This window comes from Epinephelus fuscoguttatus, linkage group LG3 (genome assembly GCF_011397635.1).
Source record: "Epinephelus fuscoguttatus linkage group LG3, E.fuscoguttatus.final_Chr_v1".
Lineage (NCBI taxonomy): Eukaryota > Metazoa > Chordata > Actinopteri > Perciformes > Serranidae > Epinephelus > Epinephelus fuscoguttatus.
In genome coordinates this window covers 21283069-21306962 of record NC_064754.1, presented here as the reverse complement: position 1 = coordinate 21306962, position 23894 = coordinate 21283069, and the positions used below count along the sequence as shown (strand labels likewise).

The following is a 23894-nucleotide window of genomic DNA, read 5'->3' as shown; positions in this document are numbered from 1 at the left end:
AGCTTTTATTAATCACAGTGGTTTTATTTGCCCCAGTTTTGAGATATTTGTGGCCACCCAAATACAAAGGACACATACCTCTCGGATCTGACTGGAAGTAGAGTCCTATTGTAACTACTGAAAGTGTGTCCCATGTATTATCCGGCATATCAAGGACGCCATGTCTGGAAAGAGATGCTGCAGTTGAATTTTTTTTCAATGTATGATTTCTGTGGTTTGAAAAAAAAAAAAATCCTATTCAGCTTCATTTTATTGGGATAGTGGCAAAAATCTAAAATCTTAATAACACCACAACTGTCTGCATAGCTACATATCCCAGGAGGTAGGTGAGAAAATGTATATGTATATATTTTTGTAATTTGGATGAGCCCGCCCTTTAAATCTGTCAGACACTAAATGGGAGAGATTATGTGTAGTTATGTGAGGAGATCAGGGGATGGACTACCATAATTCCTCGCTCATCTCAGATCCTTGTCTGTCCCTCATTTTTGGTGCCTCTGTCTTTCCTTCTCTTTCCTTTCCTTTCTCTCTGTCTCTCCTCCTCCCATCCTCCCTTCTTGCAGTTCATATTTCAGTTTGCTCCCAGGAGCTCGCAGGTCTGTGCCAGACGGAAATTCGCTGAGGCTGCAGGAGCCCCCTTGGAGGCCACATGGAGGAGGGACAGGAGGGGAACAATCAGGCCCAGTCCTCCCTTGCTATCCCTCCCTCTCGTTCTCTCCTCTCCCATGTACTTTTTTCTCCCTTTCCCCCCTTCTTTTTTTTCTCTTTCTCCCTTACTCTCGTTTCCTCTCTCTCCCCCTCTCTCTCTCTCTGTCTCCTCTGTATCCAGCCTGCCAGGCTACACAGGTCCTCAGGGTGACTTGCTCTTGGCGTGGGTCCCTCAGTACAGAGCCCTCTCCTCTGCTCCTTCACCCACTGCTCCCCCTCCCCAACTCCTCCTCCTCTTGCTCCTGTCCCCCCCTCCTCTCCCTCCACTCTCCTCCTTCCTTCTCCAGCACTCTCCCTGGGGGGAAGACGGTGAGGCCATCCAGTCCCGAGCTGTCCATCAGCGAGGGTGTTTACTTGCAGCGTGACAGGCCGACACATCTGGAGCGCATATTCACTAGTGTTCACACTCTTTCTCCCTCTCACTCTTTGCTGGCCCTCCATATATCCTAATGCTGCCACCAGACACATTCCTCCAGCTCATTTCAGGGCCCTTTGTCGTCGTTATGGCGAGCCCACCTCTAACTTTCATACACTCACTAGAAGCACACACAAACACACACAAAGACACGCACACGCAGAGATTTGTTTTCATCCATTTTTCCCTCTTCCTTTCACCCCTCCAGTGGTTTTTCTGTTGCATGACAGAAATTGGAGTTAACCACCAGCAGGGGTGGGCTGAGGGGGCGGGCAGAGCAGTGATGGGGATGGGGGGCAAAAGTCAGCTTTCTCTCATCCACTTCTCTCCCTCCCTCCTCCTCTATCTGTATCCCTATCTCTTTGCCTGTTCCTTTTTTTTTTCCTCTTTTCAGTGAGTGCAAACTAATTACAGCAGCTCCTCCGCTCCTTTTTGGAAACCCATGACTACTGGTCTAATGAAGTGACACTCTTTCTTCATCCTGTGTCTCTCTCCCCTCCTGCTCACTCATCCTCCTACCCCCACCTCCCACCCTGCATCCCACCCACCCACCCTGTCTGTTTTCCCAACATTCCTGTGCTGGTGTGTGACTGTGATGGCTTGTCATCTCGCAGGAATGTCCTGCTCTCCCACCTCGTCCCCCCGATTTGGCGTGAAGCATTTGCTCCTGGTTTCCGACTCTGCACATGTACACACACACACGCAGGCACACACTTGAAATGCTAGCTTTTTTTAAAAAAAATGTGTTCATGCAGATGGTGTCCATTGGGCTGCATACCTACCCTTGGCGTGCGGCCACAACAAGCACAGCCATTCTCAGATAGTCCCCAGCTTGTTTTTCAACTGTAGAAAGTGTGCACTAAGTTATTTTATCTCATGTTGCCTATGGTAAAAAGAGCCATTTACTCTCCATGGTCAACCAGAGGAATTCTCTTGATTACACTAATGACCGAATACGGCCAACCAGAGCTTTTTTTTTTTTTTTTTCAAGGAAAAACACTTGTTTCATGCAGTTTCATATATGCACAATATCCACAAAAACACAATTTGCAGCTCATAAACTGAGTTTGGGCCACACTGTGCAAAATTAACTGCTAACAGGATTATTAGCTAAACGTAAGAAATGTCCAACATGTAGGCTTTTTTTGTGTTTTAATTAAATTCAACGTTGTAAACACTGTTCCAGTTTTACATATAGGCTATCCTCCATACAGTTAAATGGAAAAAGATCCTGTAATGTGAAGCACATGTGACATGGAGACAAGTTTTAGCATGGAGAGCGACACAATGACTTTCCTCTAGCCCAGGCTTGTTTTATACTCCCCTGTCTACATATGGTGAGGACTTATCAGAGGCCTAATGACACACAGGAACATGCTACACTCAATGACCCGAGGGAGCACTTTCAAAGAAAGGCAATAAGGGAGAATATTGTCAGTTAAGTTTGCATTTATATGTATGTGTGTGTGAGTGCACGCGACATAGTCTCCTGATTGGCATCATCCTCTGGAACAAGTCTGGCTCCTTCTAGATCCGGTTGACGTGTGTGCGTGTGTGGGATTATTTGTGTGTGTGTGAGTATTTGTCTGTGTGAATGTGTAGGAGATATCACCGGGCTCTCATGTTTATTCAGCTCAACGCCTGGATGACCAGGACTTATCCGCTGTCCTGATTACCCTGCCTGGCCTGCCACCATTAATCCTTCAGAGACCTCAGGCCCCTTAAACAGCCCTATCTTACACACACATGCAGAAATACACACACACACACACACACACACACACACACACACACACACACACACACACAAAGCCACACATGAATTTTCAGTATATAAATATATATATCAAGGACACATTGTATTCCTCATATACATATACATGGAATAAAATAGCACTTTTCTCTTTTTTTCTCCTTTCTCCTGTCCTGTTTTATCAGGGCTGTCCTCAGGGCAAAGTGTCTTTGTGTGTGTTTGTTTGTGTGTGCGCTCTGTCATTTGGGCCTCCGGGAACCTTCCAGGCATCTCTCTAGGTCCCCAGTCCCTTTAATTCCCAGTGAATTGTGTGTGCGTGTGTGTGTGTGTGTGTGTGAGAAAGAGAGAGAGAGAAAGGAAACGCAGAGAGAGAAGTGATTTAGTCTAATTTGTGCCACAGTATTTTCTTTATCATCTCTTGTAAGTCGCTGTGAAGGCCCACGTAATTATGTTTTATGTTGAGTAAAAATTACTGTATTGTAGCTCTTTTCCCATAACAACTATATTTTTCTTAGGAAGACACAAGGTTTTTCTGGTAAGGGGCCTGTTGGAGCAAACCGAGTGTGCGAGCATGTGTCTGCTATTGTGTGCGAGTGTGCGTACGTGTGTATTCAGGACACCGGGGTTCTTTTCAGTAATAGTCACAGGGCCAAGACATAATATTGACCATGGCTGTGTTCCCTATTCTGGTTTTGCCCATAATAAATGATGCAGATTAGAAAAGTAGAAACACATTGGGTTGATAAGTAGCCTTTGGAGCTCGCTCGCCATGCCATTGAGGAGGGAGGGGGCTCTCTTTTCTCACTTCGCCTCAATTTTAAAAGTATTGCTGTGACTCAAGGGCAGAGACACTGTGTGTGTGTGTGTGTGTGTGTGTGTGTGTGTGTGTGTGTGTGTGTGTGTGTGTGTGTGTGTGTGTGTGTTGGTGCGTGTGTGTGAAGTTTTAACTGTGGTCTGTGTACGTTTAGAGCGAGCGGGTGGTGAGGGTGTTTGGACTCTGAAGGAATGACGACGGTGTGTGTTGCCAAGTCCCATTTGAATATATACACAGTAGGGAACCCTCTCATTATAAACAGGAGCTCATTCTCGTGGGTGTGCGTGCGTGCACATAAAAGCACACACACAGAGGATGGGGACAAAACACTGGAACCAGTACAGCTGGAATAAGATCATTGCTAAGTTCATATCTTGAGGCTAAGGAAAACGAAGCTAAAGTTGAAAACTGTGTGTGTGTGTTGGGAGGATATTTGTTTTAACGTGACTCCCCTTGCCATTTCAAACGGTCTCCATGAGATGAAACGCCTGTTGACACACAGTGTTGTCTTTGTGTCTCAATGTTTGTCTCCTTCTACCTTTCTACCTTATTCCCTTCTTTCTCTCTTTCATTTATATTGGGAGGGACCACTTGACCACCTGAGCAGACACACACACACACACACAGGACACATACACACACTTCCACACACCGAGTCGTCTCCTCTGACTCCTTCCCCTCCTCTGACATTGCTCCCTCACTCCCCTCCTGTCCCTGTCTTCTCCTTTTTCCCATAACAAATAACAGCGCAGAATTCCCCTCGCTTCTCTCCTGGGGAATTTTCATTACCGCCCAGTCCCCCTGCCCAGAAGGACTCCCCGCCTTGAACTGTTCAACAGCTGTGGTGTGGACACTCTCTTCCAAAACAGGCCCACTGTTCACAAACACCCGCCGGACTCAGGGTGGGGACTCTGTGTCAACCTCCGCTGCTCCAGAGACTGAGCTTCCCTAACATGTGGCCCACCTCAGGGCCCCCTTGCCTGGGGAGAGAGAGGCCTGACGCTGGGCCCTCACCTCTCCTTGTATTAGATTAAGAACAGCTTGTAGTAGGCATGTGTGCGGGAGGGGAAAGATGTTAAAGGATAAATCCCATTTCCTGTGAACCGGGTCCCATTTTTAAAGTTTTGGAGATTGTTTCTGTTGGTTATGATAACACTGCACTCATCAAAGTAACTGTTTGATAAACCCCTCCCCCAAATACTGGTTGTCCAACATAACTTAGCAGCCATAACTCATGGATGTGTAAAGAGAACTGGACACAGCATTTGAGGCAGGGCCCCATTTGTTCCTATGAAAATTGCTCAATGGCACATGTAGCCAAAAGTTTGAAATCCTGGGTGTAAATTACCCAGATCTTCCAAGTTGTTGGGCCCAAAGAGCAGGCACAATACAGACTTTTGTGAGCAGAGCAGCCACTTCCAGTTTAGCGCTCTGCTAACTTGAATGGGGATAAAATGATTTAATCATGCAGCTCTTCTAGACTTCTGTAATGCTATCAGACTGATTGGCTCAAATCCTGATAGTAAAACATGTAGTTTTGTAGGCTTTGTGGAGCTCAAAATATGTATCCACTGATTTGCAGACATCTCTGTCCCTTTTTAAGTGTATGGGAAAAAGTCTGTTTGGGCCCAGTGGTATCACGTGGCAGAGCTGGTACTTGTAATTTCACTGTTTTGCCACCACAAACATTGGCTTCAAAGCCTGGCACACTTCCTGGGAGCCTGCCATAACAAGGCATGGCAGGTCTGTTAAGCTTAAGATTTCTCCTCATGTTAAAGAGGCGTGTGTTTATCTGCTCTAAAGCAAGATGCAATTTTAAGTATGTCCTGCAAGCTAGCATACAACCCAGCCCTATGGCTAAGAGTTAGTATATAATTAATAATTTATTTTAGTTTGACCGGCACACCAAGCTGACTTCTTGCCTGGATACATGCAGTGTTGGCCTCAACGTCATTTACAGTATGTAGCCACCAAGTACTGTCTTAGGACCAGTTATAAAAGATTTTTATTGAAAATGAGTGGGAAAAGTCAGACAGCGTTTTCAACCAACCCAAGGCACGTATGTTTTCTTAGTTTGCTGGCTAGCGACAGCTGTAAAAATTTGCTAGCTACAGCTACAAACGATTGCCAAGTAGAAATATGAAGTTTGCTTTAGTGTACCTCTGTCTGTAATCATGTTTTGATTGGCAAATTGGCCACCATTACCATTATACTCATTTTTTTTTTCGCTAGGATAGCGACAGGTATGACCTATCCTACTCTCCCTTGATTTGTCAGTGCTTGTTGCCTACGTTGGTCTGACCGTTATGTTTAGGTAAGAGGAATGGGATTGGTTTGGGTTGGGGTAAGAATGTTGGGGTAAGCCAATCAGAGGCAGCGTAAGACAGAGTAGGGCAGGTATTGTCTTTGCAGCCTTACTTAAAACAAACTGTAAAGTACATGTGCTGTGCAAGGAATGTGGAGCAAATGTAACTAAGGGGGCGGGGCTTAGCAAAAAGTCAGCCTTTGAGATCTAGGAACATGACAAACGTTACTGGGCTAAAGTCCAAAGGGGCAAAAACGAGGGTTAGGGTTGTTGTAAGAAATAATTACTAGAATTCAAATTAAGAACTAAAATTAGATCAAAATTAGTAAGCCAGATAGATAGATAGATAGATAGATAGATAGATAGATAGAGTCTCTGCCCCTTAGCAAGAGTAAGGCGAGGTGCAGTAATCAAAGGCGATTACTCATCACATGCTGTGACGCCCCACAGTCAAATGCAAAGCAGCTTAAATTAAAACACACTTCATTTGAATAGATGAAACCTACATGGGAGATGAGTCGCCTTGTATCCCCGCCTGGCGACATTTATTTCTGTCGGATCAGCAGAACGTGATTTGCTGGCTGGAGGGGTTTTCATAGAGGTGGCAGCGTGTTTGTTGGCTTCTCTTGGAACTCAACACTGTGTGTGTGTGTGTGTGTGTGTGTGTGTGTGTGTAGCTCCTATCTTGAGTCTTCTTTGGAAGAAGTTAGGAACACTTGGCAGCAATGATAATGGAAGTCCCCAGCACTTGGCTACAGCCCCGTGTTAGTGTGTGCGTACGTGTATGTGAGTGTGTCCGTGCACGAAGGAAACGGCCCATTTGAATGTACTGGAGCTGGGACGGGATCAGTGTGTGGGAGGTATTTTGTTCATATACCAAAAATGAGATTATTAAGGAGCAGACAATGTTTGACCACAGGAACACAGCTTGTTCCCATCTTACATGAGTGTCACAGTTCATTTGTGTACTTAAAGGGATAGTTCACTGCAAAAATGAAAATTCAGTCATTGCGTCAAATTACTTCTCTTCTCACCACCATGTCAGTCAAAACTCACCGAAGCTTTAAGGAACAAAAAAAGTAGAACAAGTTACTTCCCATTGTTCCATCCAAGCTTTGTCCAAAACTATCAGCATTACTGAGGCCGTATGCAAAGTACAACACAAGTCACAGATGAATATATAGAAAAGAATAAGGTGAATACTGGATTTGTTATCCTACAGTACAACTGTTTGGCCACACCACCGTTAGCTTAGTGTTTGGGGAACTTTCTATACTTTTTGGAGCTGTGAAAGGATTCTCCCTTGTTCTGATAGTTTGAGAAAAGTTGGGAAGATACAGTAAATTAGTTTCCATCCAAATGTAGCACAGACTGTCATCATAGTTCCAGAAAATTGCCAGGAGCAAATGAGAAATAATCAGGCTATTCATATTCACTGTTTGTACTTAAAGGTAGGATCTGGAGGATTTTCAAACAAAACAAAATATAGACATATACAAATGAAATCCTGCTTAATCATCACCTATGGGCTTCTACTCATGTGTGGTGGTGACTCTGTTTGCAGAGCTCCTGCCCTTTAACTGTATTTTGATGTTTTTGTGAGCTCGGACCGCTTCTGGGCGGAGATTTCCCCAGCCAATGAGAGAGCGCAGGTGCCGTGTCCGAGCGTGTCCGAGCGTGCACCAGCGCAAGCCTTGCCTGAACCTCTTCTGTGAAGTCTTCTTACGTACCTCAGGGCTCTGTACACCCGGGAGAGTTAAGCCTGATAGGAGGGGCCAAATTTGAATGTGTGTTTACAAACAGCAACTGGAAAATCATCAAGACCCTACCTTTAAAGTAATGCAAAGTTTGTATATAACTCATGTGATCATGAGCCAGGAGGCTGTGATGTGTGATGTGACCTGTGCACTGCAGGCTGTCCTCCGTCATATGAGGGGAGCAAAGGAGGAGGTATATTGTAAAGAGTGACAAAGTCCGCACAGGGAGGTGGTCAGGGTGGTGCAAGGGTCAAACAAACAGAGGACTGTGACCCAGGAGACCGCTGTTTGACCAGAAGTCCCTGTTGACTTATTATAAGTTACTGTGAGTTGTGTAAGTTATTTTGTTACCATGCAACATAAGCCCCTTGCACACATGCACTGCAAGCCTGGAGTCATCTAGACTTTACCCAGAGCTGTAAGTAAGAGCGCAAATATCCGAATCAGTTGAATTGTACATTCAATGGATTTTACCCTGCCAGCTCCCTGATACAAAGTCCATGTAATCTCCAATTGAGCTCATGTGAGAATAGAGCAGCTAACTGTATGCAGAATTCATAGCAAGCAAGTGGGCATGTTTATGACGTTTCTATTGTGCAAAACTGGAAGAAAACAAACATCCAATGGTGAAGAAGAAGAAGAGGGGTCATTTACATGATGATTGCAACAAAAATGTCAAACTGGATAGATGGCAAGATTTGGGAACTTCTATCAGTAAGGGCCAAGGAAGAAATCATAAAATATAATACATGATCAGTACGAGAAATTGCAAACTGGCTGCTTAACCGCAGTGTAATTCACATTATGTCCTGCCTCCTGCATGCTTTACCCAGGTGACACCGCTTGCCTAAACCAAACGAATTTCCAGTAGGTTAGAACATTTCTGAAACAGACAATCTCCTGTTGTGTGCTTAATATATGAAAGGGAAATTCTGCACAATGTCCGAACCTGATTCTCCAGATATTGTCTGAAGTTCATATGAGATAATGGCTGTAATGTCACAAACCGACACCCAGCCATGATTCTTCTCCCAAACTTAACCAGAATATGATATATCATAAGATATTATTTGAAATGATACATGTTCAATCCACTTCTGTGAATTGAATATTAAACGTTGAGTGCTAATGAACTATTGCAGAAGATGACAGTGCAACAAGATGAAACTGAAAATACACATTAAAAAACAGGTGGATGGAAATGCATCTACAGGTTGACATATTATAATCATGATGTTCACCAAAGCAAACATTAGGCACCAGTGTGCAGGAGCAGGAGCATGGTTGAAATAATAATAAGAAACCTTTATTAGTTACATGGATAATTCATGAGACGTGAAAAAAAAAAAAAAAAAACCTGACCAGTTTTGACCTGAGTGCAGTGCTTACTCTTTAAGCACACAGCTTTCATTTTAACATACTATAATCCTGTTACTCAGCCCAATTATCAATGAGAGAATAAGTATGGGGTTGTAGTTCGGTGAACAGGATGGTCTCAGACGCCGGTGGGAGGTACAGTTATGTAGTGAAGTGGTTTATTTGGTTGGGAGACACCTGGCCTGAGTGGAGGAGCTCGAAACACTACAAGGCTGCTGCTGCTGACCTCTCTCCCTCCTTCTCCCCGTCCCCCCCCTCTCTCTCCCTTTGTACTCTTCTCTCCGGTGGACTGTTTTGCTGCTGTCCCCCTGTCTGTCCACATTCCATTCACCAGGATACCTCTCCATCCTGTCCCACCGGAGTGTGTGTTCGTCTTTGTGTGTATGTGTGCGTGTTGAAGGAGGTGGCCTACAGGCCTTGCCTCTGGTCACTTTATTAAAGTGTGTTTTAATTTACTCCTGTGCTCCTGTGAGCCCCTGCATCCTGACACACACACACACACACACACACACACACACACACACACACACACACACACACACACACACACACACACACACATGCACGCACGCAGCAGCCCCTCCTGAGACATGGCTTATTAACTCTGCTCCTGTCTGTCAGAGAGTTGGTGGGGGGGCCAATACTTCCGCACCACATTCCTCACTGTGGTCTGGTCACGTTGATTTTAAAAATCTTTTTAATGCAGTCGCATAGTGAGACACCCGCTGTCATGTAAATGGACAACACACAACTTAAACATGCACATATCTTTATGGTGATATGAGCAGACACATAAACCATAAACGTACAGACATATATAGTTATATGGCCCTCGGTGGAGTCTTTGTGGGGTCAGACCCTGAGCTCAGCTAAAGAGCAGCAGGGCTGAATTTGTTATCCTAACAATTAACATGGTGATAATTGGTTAAATACCACTTCGCAATAATCACCATGTTTGGCAATGCAATTACCGCTAAATCAGATTCACTTGGCTTCAGAGAGCTAACACAAAGCATACGTCCTCAGATGATCTAGGAACTGATCAAATACATTTTTTTTTAGGTAATTGACAGAGTTTCACCATGACCTGCATGTATCTATAGTGCGTACATCTTTATCTCCCATGTCTTCCATAATTTATGTGTCTCACAGGCCCCCCCTGTACATTATTCCCCAAGTCTCTCCTCTGTCTCAGTATTAAATATGGAGGGAGCAGGAGTCTGTCTCAAAGGAAGGGAGAGAAGTCATGTTGGGCTGTCCTGAGGTCCTGGTGTGTGATGCTGGGGCCTCGGGCCCTCAACCTAGTCTCACAGCAGAGGCTTCGGGGCACAGCCAGAGGGGATTTTCTGTGTACATTTGCAGCTGTGTGCTTGTGTGTGTGTGACACTGTGTTTCTATCTACCGGGGACTGTAGCAGACCTAAGCAGCATAAAATAGGATGCGTGCAGTGCATGGTTTTATGTGTATATATTTGTGTATGCACATGAATGTGTGTCACCATGGCGATGTGTGTGTCCTCTATTGAATGTAGAGTGACTGAACTGGCCTGCTTTACATGTGTCACTTGTGAGTAGCTTGTGAAAAATGTATTAAGAGGGCCAGCTGGGGTAAGAAAGGACCGGGGGAGTGAGATAGAGGGGGGAGGCAGGAGGGAGGGAGTCAGGGAGTAAGGGGCACAGCTGTAGGGGATTAATGCCCAGAGTGGAGGAGCTGGAGCTGGAGCCCAGGAATGTTCCCCAGCGCCCCCTCAAGAGGGAGGTGAAGAGGGAGGGAGTGCAAGGAAAGACAAGGGCACGGGCTACAGATGTGTCCTGTACCACACAACCTTTACGTATGTTTGTTGGAGAAGAGGTGGCGGGTGGTATTTCATCCTTGTCAGTCTTATCCACTGTCTCAATCTCCCCCCCGCCACCTTCGCCCCACCCTCTCCTCCTCAGGCACTTTGGCAGTGATCAGGCCCAGTTCACAAGACTTTTCTCCGTGCCGCTCCTCCCTGCCTGCTTTCTGTGTCACATTCTTTGTCTTGTGAGCGCCATGATTTATGGACGGACACAGGAAGCATGAGTGTGTGCGTAATTGCATGGTTATGGTCAAGAGTAAGGAAAGGCGCATCCATCAGGCGTCCCGAGGCTGTCACTAAAATATCGATCAATTTTTTCCTCCCATGATCGCCTCGCTGTGTTCACCACACCCTGAATGGCAGCCTGAAGCTATGAAGACCGTATGAAATGATAAATTCAACAGGATATGACTTCAAGCTAGAAATTCTGTTTGTTTTTTGAAACCTTTGTGGGATTTTGTCAGAGACCTTTGGTATGCGTGATCACAAACTCAAAACTGTATTCAGTAAAGCCTGCTTGACTTTCCACTCCCTCTTGAAAGAGTTGGGTGGTGTGGCAGGAAAGGTTTCTCCCTTTACCACCTCTTACTCAGAGGAGTCCCCTCTTTGTTTCTTCGCGGACTCCGGAGCCTTTGCCTCCTGTCACTCCATCCAAACTCCCTGAGTTGACAGTCGTCAGGACCAAACCCGCTCATTTCCCCGTGACGTGTTCAATGGGGCTGCACTGATCCCCACTGACGACTCTGAAGAGGTGACCACAGCGATGGAATGGAGCGCCTGTCGTCGTGACGATAAACCTGTCTATCCATCCTCCTGCTTGCTCACCCGTGTCTCTTGTCCTGCCATTTGGAAACCACTCTACCTGGTTCGGACAATTACCTCACGTCCACTCGTCTCCCCGTCGCTGCCTTAACTCCGCTTCCAGCCACTTAAGTTGTGATGGGCTAAAAGGGATGCTTCAGCCACCGCATGGCCCCAGCACTGTTATTAGATGCTCAGACTTTTGTTGACAGCCCATAAAAATGCTGTACCCTCTCATTGTGCGTCTGCATGTGTAAAAGTGTGCTAAAAACCATACTCCGCCTCAATGGAATTTACCACAACTGCCTGGTGTCCGTCCATTAATGTCTCCGCATGTGTTTAAGCCCTTTGTCCTCTCTGATAACCGCTTCCTGTTGAAATCGAAAGAGAAAGGGAAGCCTCTCAGTGCCACCATCCTGCCCTGTACACCTTGTCCCACCACCATTACGAGCTCAAACACTCTTCCCAGTCTGTAGCAGGGTGGGGTGAGACAGCAGGCCAGCCAGGAAGGTGCATGGCCTAACAGGGATACAGGTCTCAACACATCGCCTCTCAGTCACTGACGCTTATGCTAACACTCAACCCCCACTGCCGCCCAAGACCTGATACACTTCAGGTGCAGAACACACATTTAAATTTACACACGCACATTTACGTCAAAGAAAACTTTTCCAATGCACACACACACATTAACACAAAGTTATGCTTCCTCTCACTGTCATTAGCCATGAGACGGACTTCAAACACCAGGTGATATCATAGCAGCCTGGGAACAAACAGCGCAGTTTCCTTAATCTTCACATGACTTCGCCGGTGCTTAATTGCCAGGGAAAGTTTTAACATCTGCTTTTATTCAATAGTCTTTATTGGCATGAGTCACCCTCTAAGCTACTGCCAGCCGCTTTCTTCACCCAGCATCATGTTTAAAAAAAAAAAAAACAGAAAAGGAAAAACTGAATTTAACCAAAAATCCCGCGCAGAGAACAACTGATAAATAAATAAGGTACAAGCCAGGCTTTCATGGGCACTTAGTCGTTGGAGGAGCACGGTTTCAAAATTCCAAAGCCATGAAAAAATCAGAGGGTAACAAGGAGAGTAATGGCTGTGCTGCGATATTTATAGGAGTAATTATTAGGGGGAAATACAATTTCAAATGGGAGCAGGGGGAAGTGATGGAACTTTGAGGTTTGCATGTTGCTCCTGCATTGTCTTCTCATATAACCATGGGAGGATCATGAGACAGTGGGCTCCTGGGCACATATATGCAAAAGGCCCCTCCACCTCTACAATATAGGAGCAGGACACACAGACTTTGTTGTGGTATTGCCTTTGATTGTTGTTGCTGTGCATGTTTCTGTGGTAATTTATCTATTGGGGTCATTTCGTGTCTCTTTGGGGTTGTTTTGAGTATTTTCCTGGTCTTTCTCGTCTGTATGTGTTAATTTCAGTTACATTTTGCAGGTGGATTTTTGTCATTTCCACACTCTTAGAGTCCTGCTATTTATCAAACTGCAAGATAAAGAATTCTGATCTTGTCTTATATCCTGAATAAATTTGATAAAGTGTCCTCAATTACCTTACATAATCCAGCGCCACTAAAAGTAATTCTCCCAAATGTCTGAGTGTCAAACTGTGCAGAAGGCAGCAGCCCGCGTGGCCTGATAAACTGTTAATGGTCTGAATGGGGATCAGTAATTATTGTTCCCCATGAAGCTGAAGATGAAATTGGTCAAATTCTTTTCTTTAGACACAGATGAAGGGCCTCTGTGGACACTTTTTATGGTACTGATATAGGACAGCTCCTCTTAAGTCACTGAACCGCTCTCTAACCTGTGGTTATTCAGAGTGATGGTTTTCTTGTGTTTTCCACTGTGTGTGTGTGTCTATGAGTGCATGTTTCTGTGAATTTGTTGCGGCAGTGGTAAAAGCAGAGCCAGGATGTCATCATGACCTGGTCACTATGTGGGATCATGACTGAGGAAGGGAGGGAACATGGAGAGACAAAGAGTGATTAAGTCAGAGAGGTTTGGGTAAAGATATGCTGTTATGATATAGAATATTACAAGTAGATGGTAACTGACCATTTGCTATACCCCTCCCCCAAACACAGATTGTCCAATCATAGCTGAGCTAGACACGACACATGTCAAAGCAGAATACATGGGGTACCAATAAGAGCAATACTAGAAGCATTAGAGGAGTTGTAAGGTGGCATCTCTTTCTTTCCAAAACCAAAACACAACAGAAAAGGAATGGTAAGGGATGAATTTAACAGTGTGTTCTGCTCTACTGTGAACTGCAACTGTTAGCATGGTAGTACTACCTACAGTAGTTACCCAGTGTTAAGTTAAATGCCTGGTCTGGATGGTATTAGTTGGGGACTAGTCTCGCTCACCAGACCCATTTCAAGAAAAGAAAGGCCTGGCTGGGCCGACTTTCACTTTAAGATTGGAGAAAAAAAACGCCCCAGCTTATTGTATTTCTTTCAGCCAATCACAGACAGTCTGGGCGGTGCCACAGCAACGGTGCGCTTGCAAAAATATTGCCAGGGGGAAACGGGTTTTGGTGTAACAAAAATATCGCCTATAGGACGCGAACCATGGCAGAAAAATGGCTACATCCCCGCAAGATCAAACACCGCAAAAGTTAGTAAAGGACGTGTTGAAAATGGTTGAAAACTGCTACACAACCGGAGGTGGTAGGGCGGGACTTCAGCGGGTGGCTCGTTCCGCCCAGTGAGAGGCTGATCTATGCAGCGAACTTCCGCCCACTCAGACTAGTTGGGGACTGCCCATTGTTCCAACAGGTCATAGTTTTGAAGCTCCAATAGTCCAGACAATGTGATCTCATCCGAGCTCGTCATATTTGGATGCTTGGTCACTATAACAATGCCAGGGGTAGCCTTTTGCGATGTATCTTGATGCAGTTGGTGGTTAGAGCCAGGAAGATATTGTATTTGACGATAGTCATGTCACTCAACTCGTGACAAAATAACTCAACACTGATTTTTAGTCATACCAGAAAACGAACACTGGTCTCCAGGGTCAAAGTCCTGTGCTTGTTGGACCCCTCCCTCCCATTCTAAACAGTCTTTCTTGCTCCTTATACTACATCCGTTGTTCTGAATCTAATAACGACACAAATGGATTTACACTGGAGCCTGGTGCATTGTACGCCCGTACCTGACACCAAGGGCCACTGCCTCGGTTTTTGACTAGTGAGACCAGGCTTTTCCCAAAAGATTCTCCATTGGACCATCCTGTAAACAGACGAGCATTGCTGCAAAGGTTTCTTTAACGGAACTCCCCCAAACAGAAGCACATGACTAATTATTATGCGGAGTGACATCATCTGACCTTCCAACTATGGCAAAGGCATGCCCCGCCACACTCTGCCTCTGATTGGCAAGTATCCATTGCCATCATTGGTTGTTAGGTTTAGGCATATGGAATGAGGCTGGTTTGGGTTAGGGTAAGAATATTAGGGTAATTAGGGCAATCATAGGAAGAGTAAGGGGGGGGTCATACCTGCACCCGAAGTAGGAATGTCTGATGACATCATTCTGCATGATAATTAGCCATGTGCTTCTGTTTTGCGAGAGTGTGTTACTATTTTCAGAGAAACAGCTCTTTCGTTTACTTTCAAGATACTAGGTTGTCGGACAAATGGCCTTTCGGTCCAATGGACGTTTAAACTACTGGAGCCTTGGAATTACGAGCCGTCAAAACAATGGCATAACACCTTCAGAGCTTATGGTAACGTTAGCAGCTCTGTCCTGTTCATTATTGGATTTACACTCCAGTAGCACCGGCCAATGCTACTTGAGACAGTGTTAGCTTGCCAAACGCATCAGTTAGCCTTCACCCTAAAAGCTTCTTCTCTTGCAGCATTTGTGAAAGTGCAACAATACAGCCACTGTTACACCGGAAATCTCTAATTATCCAGGTCAAACTTATCTTTAAGATAATGCACATTCAACCTTTATTCCATTAACTTACAGTCAAAACCACGTTGCCCAGAAATATCTGATACATCTGGCAATCCTGTGATTTGACACTGAGCCAAGGAATTTGAACAGTGACGAAAAACAGGGAGAGGTTGATAAAAAAGGGAAATGATCTTTGAGGAAAGGTTAAAACTGACTGAAGGGTGAAGCGTCACTTGTCAGGGGCAGTTAAAGGTAAAGGTGTAATCACAAAAGGACAAAATGAGTACAGGCAGAAAGAGTAGAAACTTAAAAAAAAGGTGGGTAAAAGTGAGTAAAGGGAAAAAAAGAAAGAATCAGACAGGAGGGCTGGGTGGAGTGTTTTTAGGTGTCTGGCTGTAACAGCATGGGTCTCTCCCCTGACACCTCCACAACTTATCATCCCCGCATTCCTGCACAGGGACACTCCCCTGCCCACTGACACTGTGTGTGTGCGCATATGTGTGTGTGTGCTGTTTTAAGTGAAAGGGCACGTTGGCCTCCCTCTCCCAGGACATCTGGCTGCAGAAAGAGGGTTTGTGTAAGACATGTTTATGTATGTATGTGTGTGTGTATGTATGTGTGTGTGTGTGTGTGTGTGTGAGAGAGAGAGCAAAGTGAAAGAGAAAAGCAACAAAGTAGCAAAGAAAGAAAGAAGAAAGCTGTTTTGTGAGTGTGTCACAAACACAATTTCCCTTCACCACCTTTGCAGGGCCTGAGGTTGTGGCAGAGAGTACAGAAAACATCTCAGGGATTTCCTGCTATTCAAAGCAGCCCCTGAGTCCCCTCTCCACTCCAACCTCACATTCTGTCCACCTCCTTGAAGCTCTTGAAGTGAGGGGTGTGGCTGCAGACAGGCCCTCGTTAATTCATTAAGGCATCCAGTCTGTGTGTGCGCGTGTGTGTGTATGTGTGAGTGAGTGTGTATAAGGGGTGGGCTGAAGGAAGCTCTCTGTGAACTTTACTGATTACAGCAGAAGTGATGTGTGTTGTTACAGCAGCTTAGTAGACAATGCGATGTTGTGCAATGACAGAGGTGGAACTTTGGCTGTCTCTGACCTGCTTTTCATTCAGATGCAGAGTTTCAGGCCCAAATACTATCTGGTTATCTTAACTGATGATCCCAATAAAACTTCTCCTTGTATTATTTTCATGTAACCTACCAACTAAATGAAAAAGGTTACCCAAAGTTTTGTTAGTGTTACATTAAACGTTGACACAAAGTCAACAGAACTGTCACTGAAAGGGGGATTCTGTTCCTCAGACAGACTTTGATTTTGGGTTAAGGTGACTGTTTTTTCTCCTGCTAGTGAGCATTTTGGGTCTTAAAGTACACAATAAGCAGTCCAGTGTTTGAATTAGGAAAGTAGAAAAATAAATGACAAAATGCAGAAGTTATAAAGTAACAAATAACTGATTATGAATAACTAAAAACAAAAACTTGTTTGTATTGAAATTGCGATATTAAATTTTCAACTACTACTGTCGCAAGCAAATGTGCTAAGCTTTATCAATGATCTCAATATTTCGCTCACATTTATGAGGACTAGGGTTGCAATGGTATAAGATTGTCCTGGTACAATAACCATCTCAGAAAATATCACCATTTCATGGTATTGGAGAATTATTATTATAATCAGTCAATGTTCAAGGTTCAATTAATTGTCATTCAAACATGTTAAAAACATGAGGGAATGAAAGTCATTACTCAGGTCCAGCAGCGTACAGAATAAATAACATTTTCAGAATGACCCTTACAGGAAAATGAAATTGGAAGGGTTATCTTTGGTTGAACAAACATTTTATCACTATAATTGAAACATGAAACCATTTTGTTAACAGGAGAGGAAAATAAGTCATTCAGTTGTATTTTTTGTCAATACCGTTGATAAGTAAATGCACACAGTATGATAGTATCATATCATGGTATACTTTGAAACCAGTATATCGCTGCAATCCTAATGAGGACTGGTGCGGTGCCTGCCTATCTGAACAGGCCGATTGCTTGGCATCCAGTATTACTCGAGAACCGCTCACCCAAACGATGACATACTTGACACTGTGTTTCCTGGGGTTCTGAGCAATACATCTGCCATATCATGGTTTGCATCCGCCAACAATGCTAGAGTATGCACATCATTTTGTTGCAAAGGCTCACATGAACATTTTATGGCCTCAATAAAGTCAAAGCCCAGCTATTTCTGGGAGCCAAAGCGTTCATTCCAAAAGTTACATCACTGATGCTTGAAGTGTTTGCTGCAATGTAACATCTCCAGTTTCTCTTTCTTCATCTGTTCTTGAATGTGCTGTAGTAAGGAACGGAGAGAGATCTGTACCCAGAGTGCTGTTTGGTGGTGTGTTAATTAATAGTGGTCCCCTCTTAGTACTCTACACAGTGTGTACATGAGGCACTACTAATAAATATGTCCCACAGATCTTAAGAGCTGACGCTCGACTGCAGTTCCTTTGGTCCAAAGCAATGTGTGAAGACGACTGGATGAATCAGAGGACAGACAGACAGACAGACAGACAGACAGATAGGAACTCCTTCCATTTTAGGCATTATATCTTCATAAATGAGATAAATTGGTTAATTTTTTGATAGAAAAGTAGGTAGGCTTACTTGGAAGTTAATTCTAACCAACTGGCTGAACAAATGAATCCCGACAGTATGTAAATGACAATAAACTGGATCATTTAATCTAATTGTATTGATGCAGAAACAAGACAATTTTCTATTTCTCATGTAGAGATAATCTCAATTATAACTGCAATATCAGTCAAAAAACTAAAATTTCCTCAAATGATCCAGCCCAAAAAGTAATCTATTACTTGCAGCATTGCAGCATAACTACCCAGAAATAGTCCGAAGTTGCATAGGGGATCTTTTGCGTATGAATCATATCGGATTACAATGTGAAAATACATGTTAAATATACCTGTATTTAAGTTAATAGGGGATTTTATTCTGGGGTCTCTGTGACCCAGACAGCTCCAGTGTTTTGCCGCCTCTCTCAGAGACAGCCTCCTAATTGCACATGAGTGTGGACTGCTGTGTTTCTTTGAGTCACTGGCTGGCTGCTGTCAACATGTGGCTCTACAGTCACCAGAGCCGGAGGGCACAAAAGCTCTGATGGAACTGCTGTTGGCACAACAGAGGGCTGGGGGAGCGGGTGGCTCTGCAAAGTTATCTCTTTGAAAGGAAAGTGTGTGTGCGTGCTGTTGTAGCTACAGGGAGTGTGTGTTGTTTTATGAGCGCTCCTTCCCATCCCAGCCGCCTATAGCTTTGCTTTTAGACTGTGATTAATAGGGGCTGGAGAAGGCCATCACAGAAATGCAACTTTGCACAACTATTAAATGTGTGCTGTGCTCTGCAGGAGTGAGCGTGAAACCGCTCCTAATGTGATCACTTTGTGTAAAACACTGCACAGTAGTATGTTTAAATAACGCAACTTCAATTAATATATTTGAAATCGTTTTGTGTACAAGAGCTACACAGGAATGTAGATATGTTTCAGGGTGTTACATTTAGTCTTGTGTCTTGGAGTTGCAGCAGAGCTGTTGGCACTTTGTCTAATTTCTGGACATTGTCTTTTCTTACTCAACCCTGCCTGACATGCTGGTCCCATGGTCCGTCCTGTGTGTGTCTGCGCATGATTTTTTTGTTTGCAAATGTGTATATGTTTGTGTATATATGAGTGTAAGAGTGTGTGTGTCTGTGTCTGTGTGTGTGTGTGTGTGCCAAGCCCCTGTGCCCTCCCCTGTGCCCTCCCCTGTCTCCACGCCTGGATGCTAACCGCTAGTGAAGGCTAGCCAATTATCCCCAATCAAGCTACCCTCTCTGGAACTGGCGCGAGAGGAAGCTCCCACTAGAGCTTATACTAGTCATTATGGGGCACATCCTGACATTAACTTTCTTCTTTTTCCTCCTTGACTACATCTTTCTTTCTTTCTTTCTTTCTTTCTTTCTTTCTATTCTGTCTTTCTTGCTCTTTCTTTTTCTTTCCTCCATTCCCACTTTGTCTCTCACTTTCTCTCCCTCCTGCCCCTAACTGAAGGCCTGATGCAGCCATTGCTGAAGCGAAGCGGCAATCAAACACACAAACTAAAAGCACATGGGTGCTAATTCATGCCTTCCTAATAATGCATTAAGGAAATTTGGGGTTGATGATGGAGGGAAGAAGCGTAGGCCATGCGTGACGTCATTTGCAGAAGAGGAATGTGTGTTTTTTGTGTGTGTCAACTAGAGATGCAGATTGCCTGTTATTGCTTGAAAAATCATGTGCGTATGTGTGTGTGTGTGTGTGTGTGTGTTTACCTACGGGGAATAGGGCATGGAGGAGGTGAATTCTGGGAAGTGTCACCCCCACACACACTTCTCCTCCCCTCTAGAGACTCAGAGACAGATTGGACTGAAATCAACCCAGGTAATTTACCCTCATAGAGACAGATTAGTTCTTTCCCCCTGCCTGTATTTTTTTCGTACTCTTTCTTGTCTCTTAAACTTTCTAAAATCTTTGCTCGGGGACCTAATTTGCAGTCCTCAGTCCGGGTGGAGGGCTCCATGTTTGATGTAAACTGTAAGGTGACATCGCTTCGTCTGTGTTCAGCCAGATCAGCAAGCAGCAGGAGAGAGACAGACCAGGCAAGGTGTGGTGCCTGTAGGTGATCCACTTCATTCTGCTCCTGTCTTGTCCTGACAGGACCAGCATTAAATGGAGGGAGTCAGTGACGGAGCAGTGACAGGCCCAACCCTCCCTCTGGGTGAATGTGCATGTGTGTGTGTGTGTGTAAAAGCCATCATGCAAGTCATTTGCATTTTTCTGTCTTTCAGTGGGACCTGACAACTGAATGGCACTTGAATGGCACTTTTTTCCCACCGCTCATCAAGCGGTGGCCGCGTTACGTTAATGACAGTTGCAATAAAATGCACTTTCATTTAATTTCCATATATAGTACTTATGTGTCAAAGAGCAGGGGGCGTGTGCAAAGCTACACACTTGAGATCAGCTTATCAATCATCACACTATTTTAAAAATTTTCACCACATGTAGATATCATAGAGGGTTACATTTTGCATGTGAGATCAATGAAAAAGTGAAAGCCATCAAAGGAGTTGACAGTTGATATAAAACACTTCCACTTCTACGTGTGCTGTTTTATATACACTTCAGACGCATGCCTCTGTCCTCATAGTGATTGTATGTGTATGTGTGTGTGTTTGTGTGTGTGTTTGGGGTCGACATCCAACAAATGTTGAAGATAAGCTCTTCTCTCTCTCCCCTCTTGCTCTCTGTCTCTATTTCAAGCCAATTAGGTGTGTCTTTTAGCAGAGATTTGGAGTATAAGTTGAACATCAGCTCCCTTCATTGTTGAAAGGCACATCTCAAATTAGTGAGCACCACACACTCCCCCCCACCCCGACACCTCCTGCCTAGCCTATCACCATCTTTCCCTCCTTTGCTCCTGTGAAGACACAGAGGCCCCCAGGGCCCTGAAATGTCTCCACATGCTGGAAATTGAATCAAACGGCATCAATCAGGACACCCTTTTTTCCTCCCCCCCTTTCACTCCTTCTTCCTTTCCCCTTTCTTTTTTTTGGTCTGTGTTTGGTGTCTCTAAGCAGTCTGCCAGGGTATATAAACAGCACCACTAGGAAGCACAATTGCATATGAAGTGAAACAGGAGAACTATAAAGGATTTTTTAAGGCTGCTGATGCTTTGAATTAGTGTTCGTTCATCTAAGTCAGATCGCAGGCGGCACTTTTTTATTTCAAGTATTCTGTCGGCCCAGTGTCTTATAAACACCATCCCGCTGACAGACACACACACACACACACACACACACACACACACACACACACACACACACACACAGTGATATTATTATCCACCTCTTCTGTGGCTCTCTGCTGTAAAATGAGTTTGCCCCAACTCCATTAAAACCCGCGCCAGCCGCTCCCCTGACGCTGCCGCCCTATTTGCATGTGCTAGTGAGCCACTCCACGGAACAAAGGATCTCCTCTCTTCCTCCTCTCCTCCTTCACTCCGTCCCACTGGAATGCACGATAAGTGGGCAGATGACATTCACGGAGAAAGACTGCAATAAAGTGACTCTCCCTCCATCTCTTCCTTTCCCCTTTTCTCTTCCTCTATCACTCCCTCCTCAGTGTGCCACCCCATCAGAGGCAGAAAGGGGATATTGCGAATGACACGGGCAAATCAGCAGTAAATGGGCGCTAATTTGATTGACATCTGGGCTGCTGTCACCGAGGCGGGCGAGGACAGGCCCCAGCCAGCAGACAGCGAGCGGCGTTTACCCAGTGCACAAAAAGCCAGCTTTCAACTAAATCACTTCTTGTCCGGTGGGCCCTGCCTCCTCGTCCCACACTCCCTTTCCTTCGCTCCTCCTGTATCTCCCTCCCCGCCTCCCGCCACCCACCGCCGACCGACTTGCCAGATTCTAATTGCGTGTGTCCTTCCTCTCAGTGCAATTTTCCCATTACCGCCACAAGAGCAGCCGCACAGCTCATCTGAAGCGAGGTTGTCTCCGAAATATGTACCTCCAGGTTAACCCTTCGCTATCTTTACAAAGCCTCCTGCAAGCGGAGGCTGCATGGTGGAGATGGACAGTGTGTTATATTGTGTTTGTGGTTTTGGTTTTAATAAAGAAATGGCATCGGTTTTTCACAGAAATGACACAGAAATTCTACTTTTGATTGTTTTTATGCAGTTTGGTTCACAGCTCTTGCTAACAAATTAAATCAGCTCATTGTGTTTAAAAATAAAAGTCTAACTTCTTTGTTTTCTTTCTTCCCCCCATGTGCTCCTGCTGCTATCGCTCCATCACAAAGGTAAGTTTCCTTTTTTCGTCTTTGTTCTCCCATCAGACACGTAAGTGATAGGGCCTCAGAGCCCACCCGTTAGCTTTTATGCTAGGTTAAAAGGCGCCAACATGCATGTTGACTTACAGGCCATATGCTCATCCATTTCCAGTCACAATCAAAGCATGTTTAATTCAGAGCATCAAGCCTCTCTCTCTCCCTCTTTAATTTCCCACTTCTCTGTCTCTCTGTATCTTTCTGTTCCCCCCACTTCTTTATGTATGTCTGTGATGGTAGATTGTGCCAACAGCAATGCCCAGGGCAAACAGCAGAGGCACACATGGCAATGAAATGCTAATAAGTGTCATTTCAACACACACAATTCACAAAGGTGTTTTGGGTATGTGTGTGCATGCACAGGCATGTGGATGAGTGTTTGTGTGAATGTGTGTGCATGGGGTTGTGCATAAGCTAAATGTCATTGTGTAAGGAAAAGTTTAAAGTGTAAGTAAAGTAAAATATATAAAGTTTCCAGGTCTGTTCCCCACTCAGAGTTATGTCAGTCAAATCAGATATGGCTGTTAATTCATCTTTTTATAGCTTGTGAGAGTTTGTAAGGATGTTCAGGGTGAACAAGCCAAGTTAATGTATGCTAACCACGCTAACGACGGATCAGAAATGCGCAACATTTTTCTTCCGACATTCAAACGAAAAGCAGAGACTGTATCCTATTAAGTTGCTGTGAACTGTAAATTCATCACTTCTAAGCACAAGGCTGAAGATAACGTTATCTCAGAGTCTGACAAGGCAAAGCCTTTCTTCTGCTGGCCAGCTGCCTCCATCTCACTCAGACTCACCCTGTGTTTGCGTCCAAAGCCGCCTGTATACCAGAGAGCAACATGAAAGTGAGGAGTGCCCACTCTGCAGCTACATCATGGGATTGAAATGTCCCCAGAAGTGTACTGACTGACTTGAAAAACATAACAAAACAAGAAAAAATCCAATTGCTTGACTTGAACAAATCTCAGTTGACTGAGGGGTCTCTCAGTGATGATACGCACCATCTAATTTCATGCAGCAGCCCTTAAAGTTACACATTTATATAACTTTAATAAAAGAGGAGGAGGAGGATTGTGTGCATGCACTGGACACTACTTTGCACTGGTGAAGTGTCATTTTCCTCAGATGCCGTAAGTTTTTCCCTCCTCATCTGTGCATCACTGGCAGAGGAACTTCTGCAGAGAAGTGCACAGTTTTCCAGCTGATACACTGTCTGTCATCAGGCGGAGGCATTCTAGTACCGCTATGAACATGCGCCGCTTTCTTAGATACATGG

At 44.7% G+C, this 23894-nt stretch overlaps 1 protein-coding gene across 5 annotated transcripts in view; it reads left to right on the top strand.

Annotated features, from left to right (window-relative positions):
* Positions 1–23894, top strand: part of bnc2 (basonuclin 2) — a 190177-nt gene that overhangs the window by 32884 nt on the left and 133399 nt on the right. For 3 of the 5 annotated variants that reach the window (XM_049569609.1, XM_049569608.1, XM_049569613.1), the window contains exon 2: positions 20066–20161. The exons of 1 other annotated variant lie outside the window; for it this stretch is intronic. In XM_049569609.1, the coding sequence (XP_049425566.1) occupies positions 20066–20161 (96 nt within the window). Of the gene's footprint in view, positions 1–20065; positions 20162–22540; positions 22589–23894 lie in introns of those variants that run through there. One more of the 5 variants, XM_049569610.1, reaches the window with a different exon arrangement.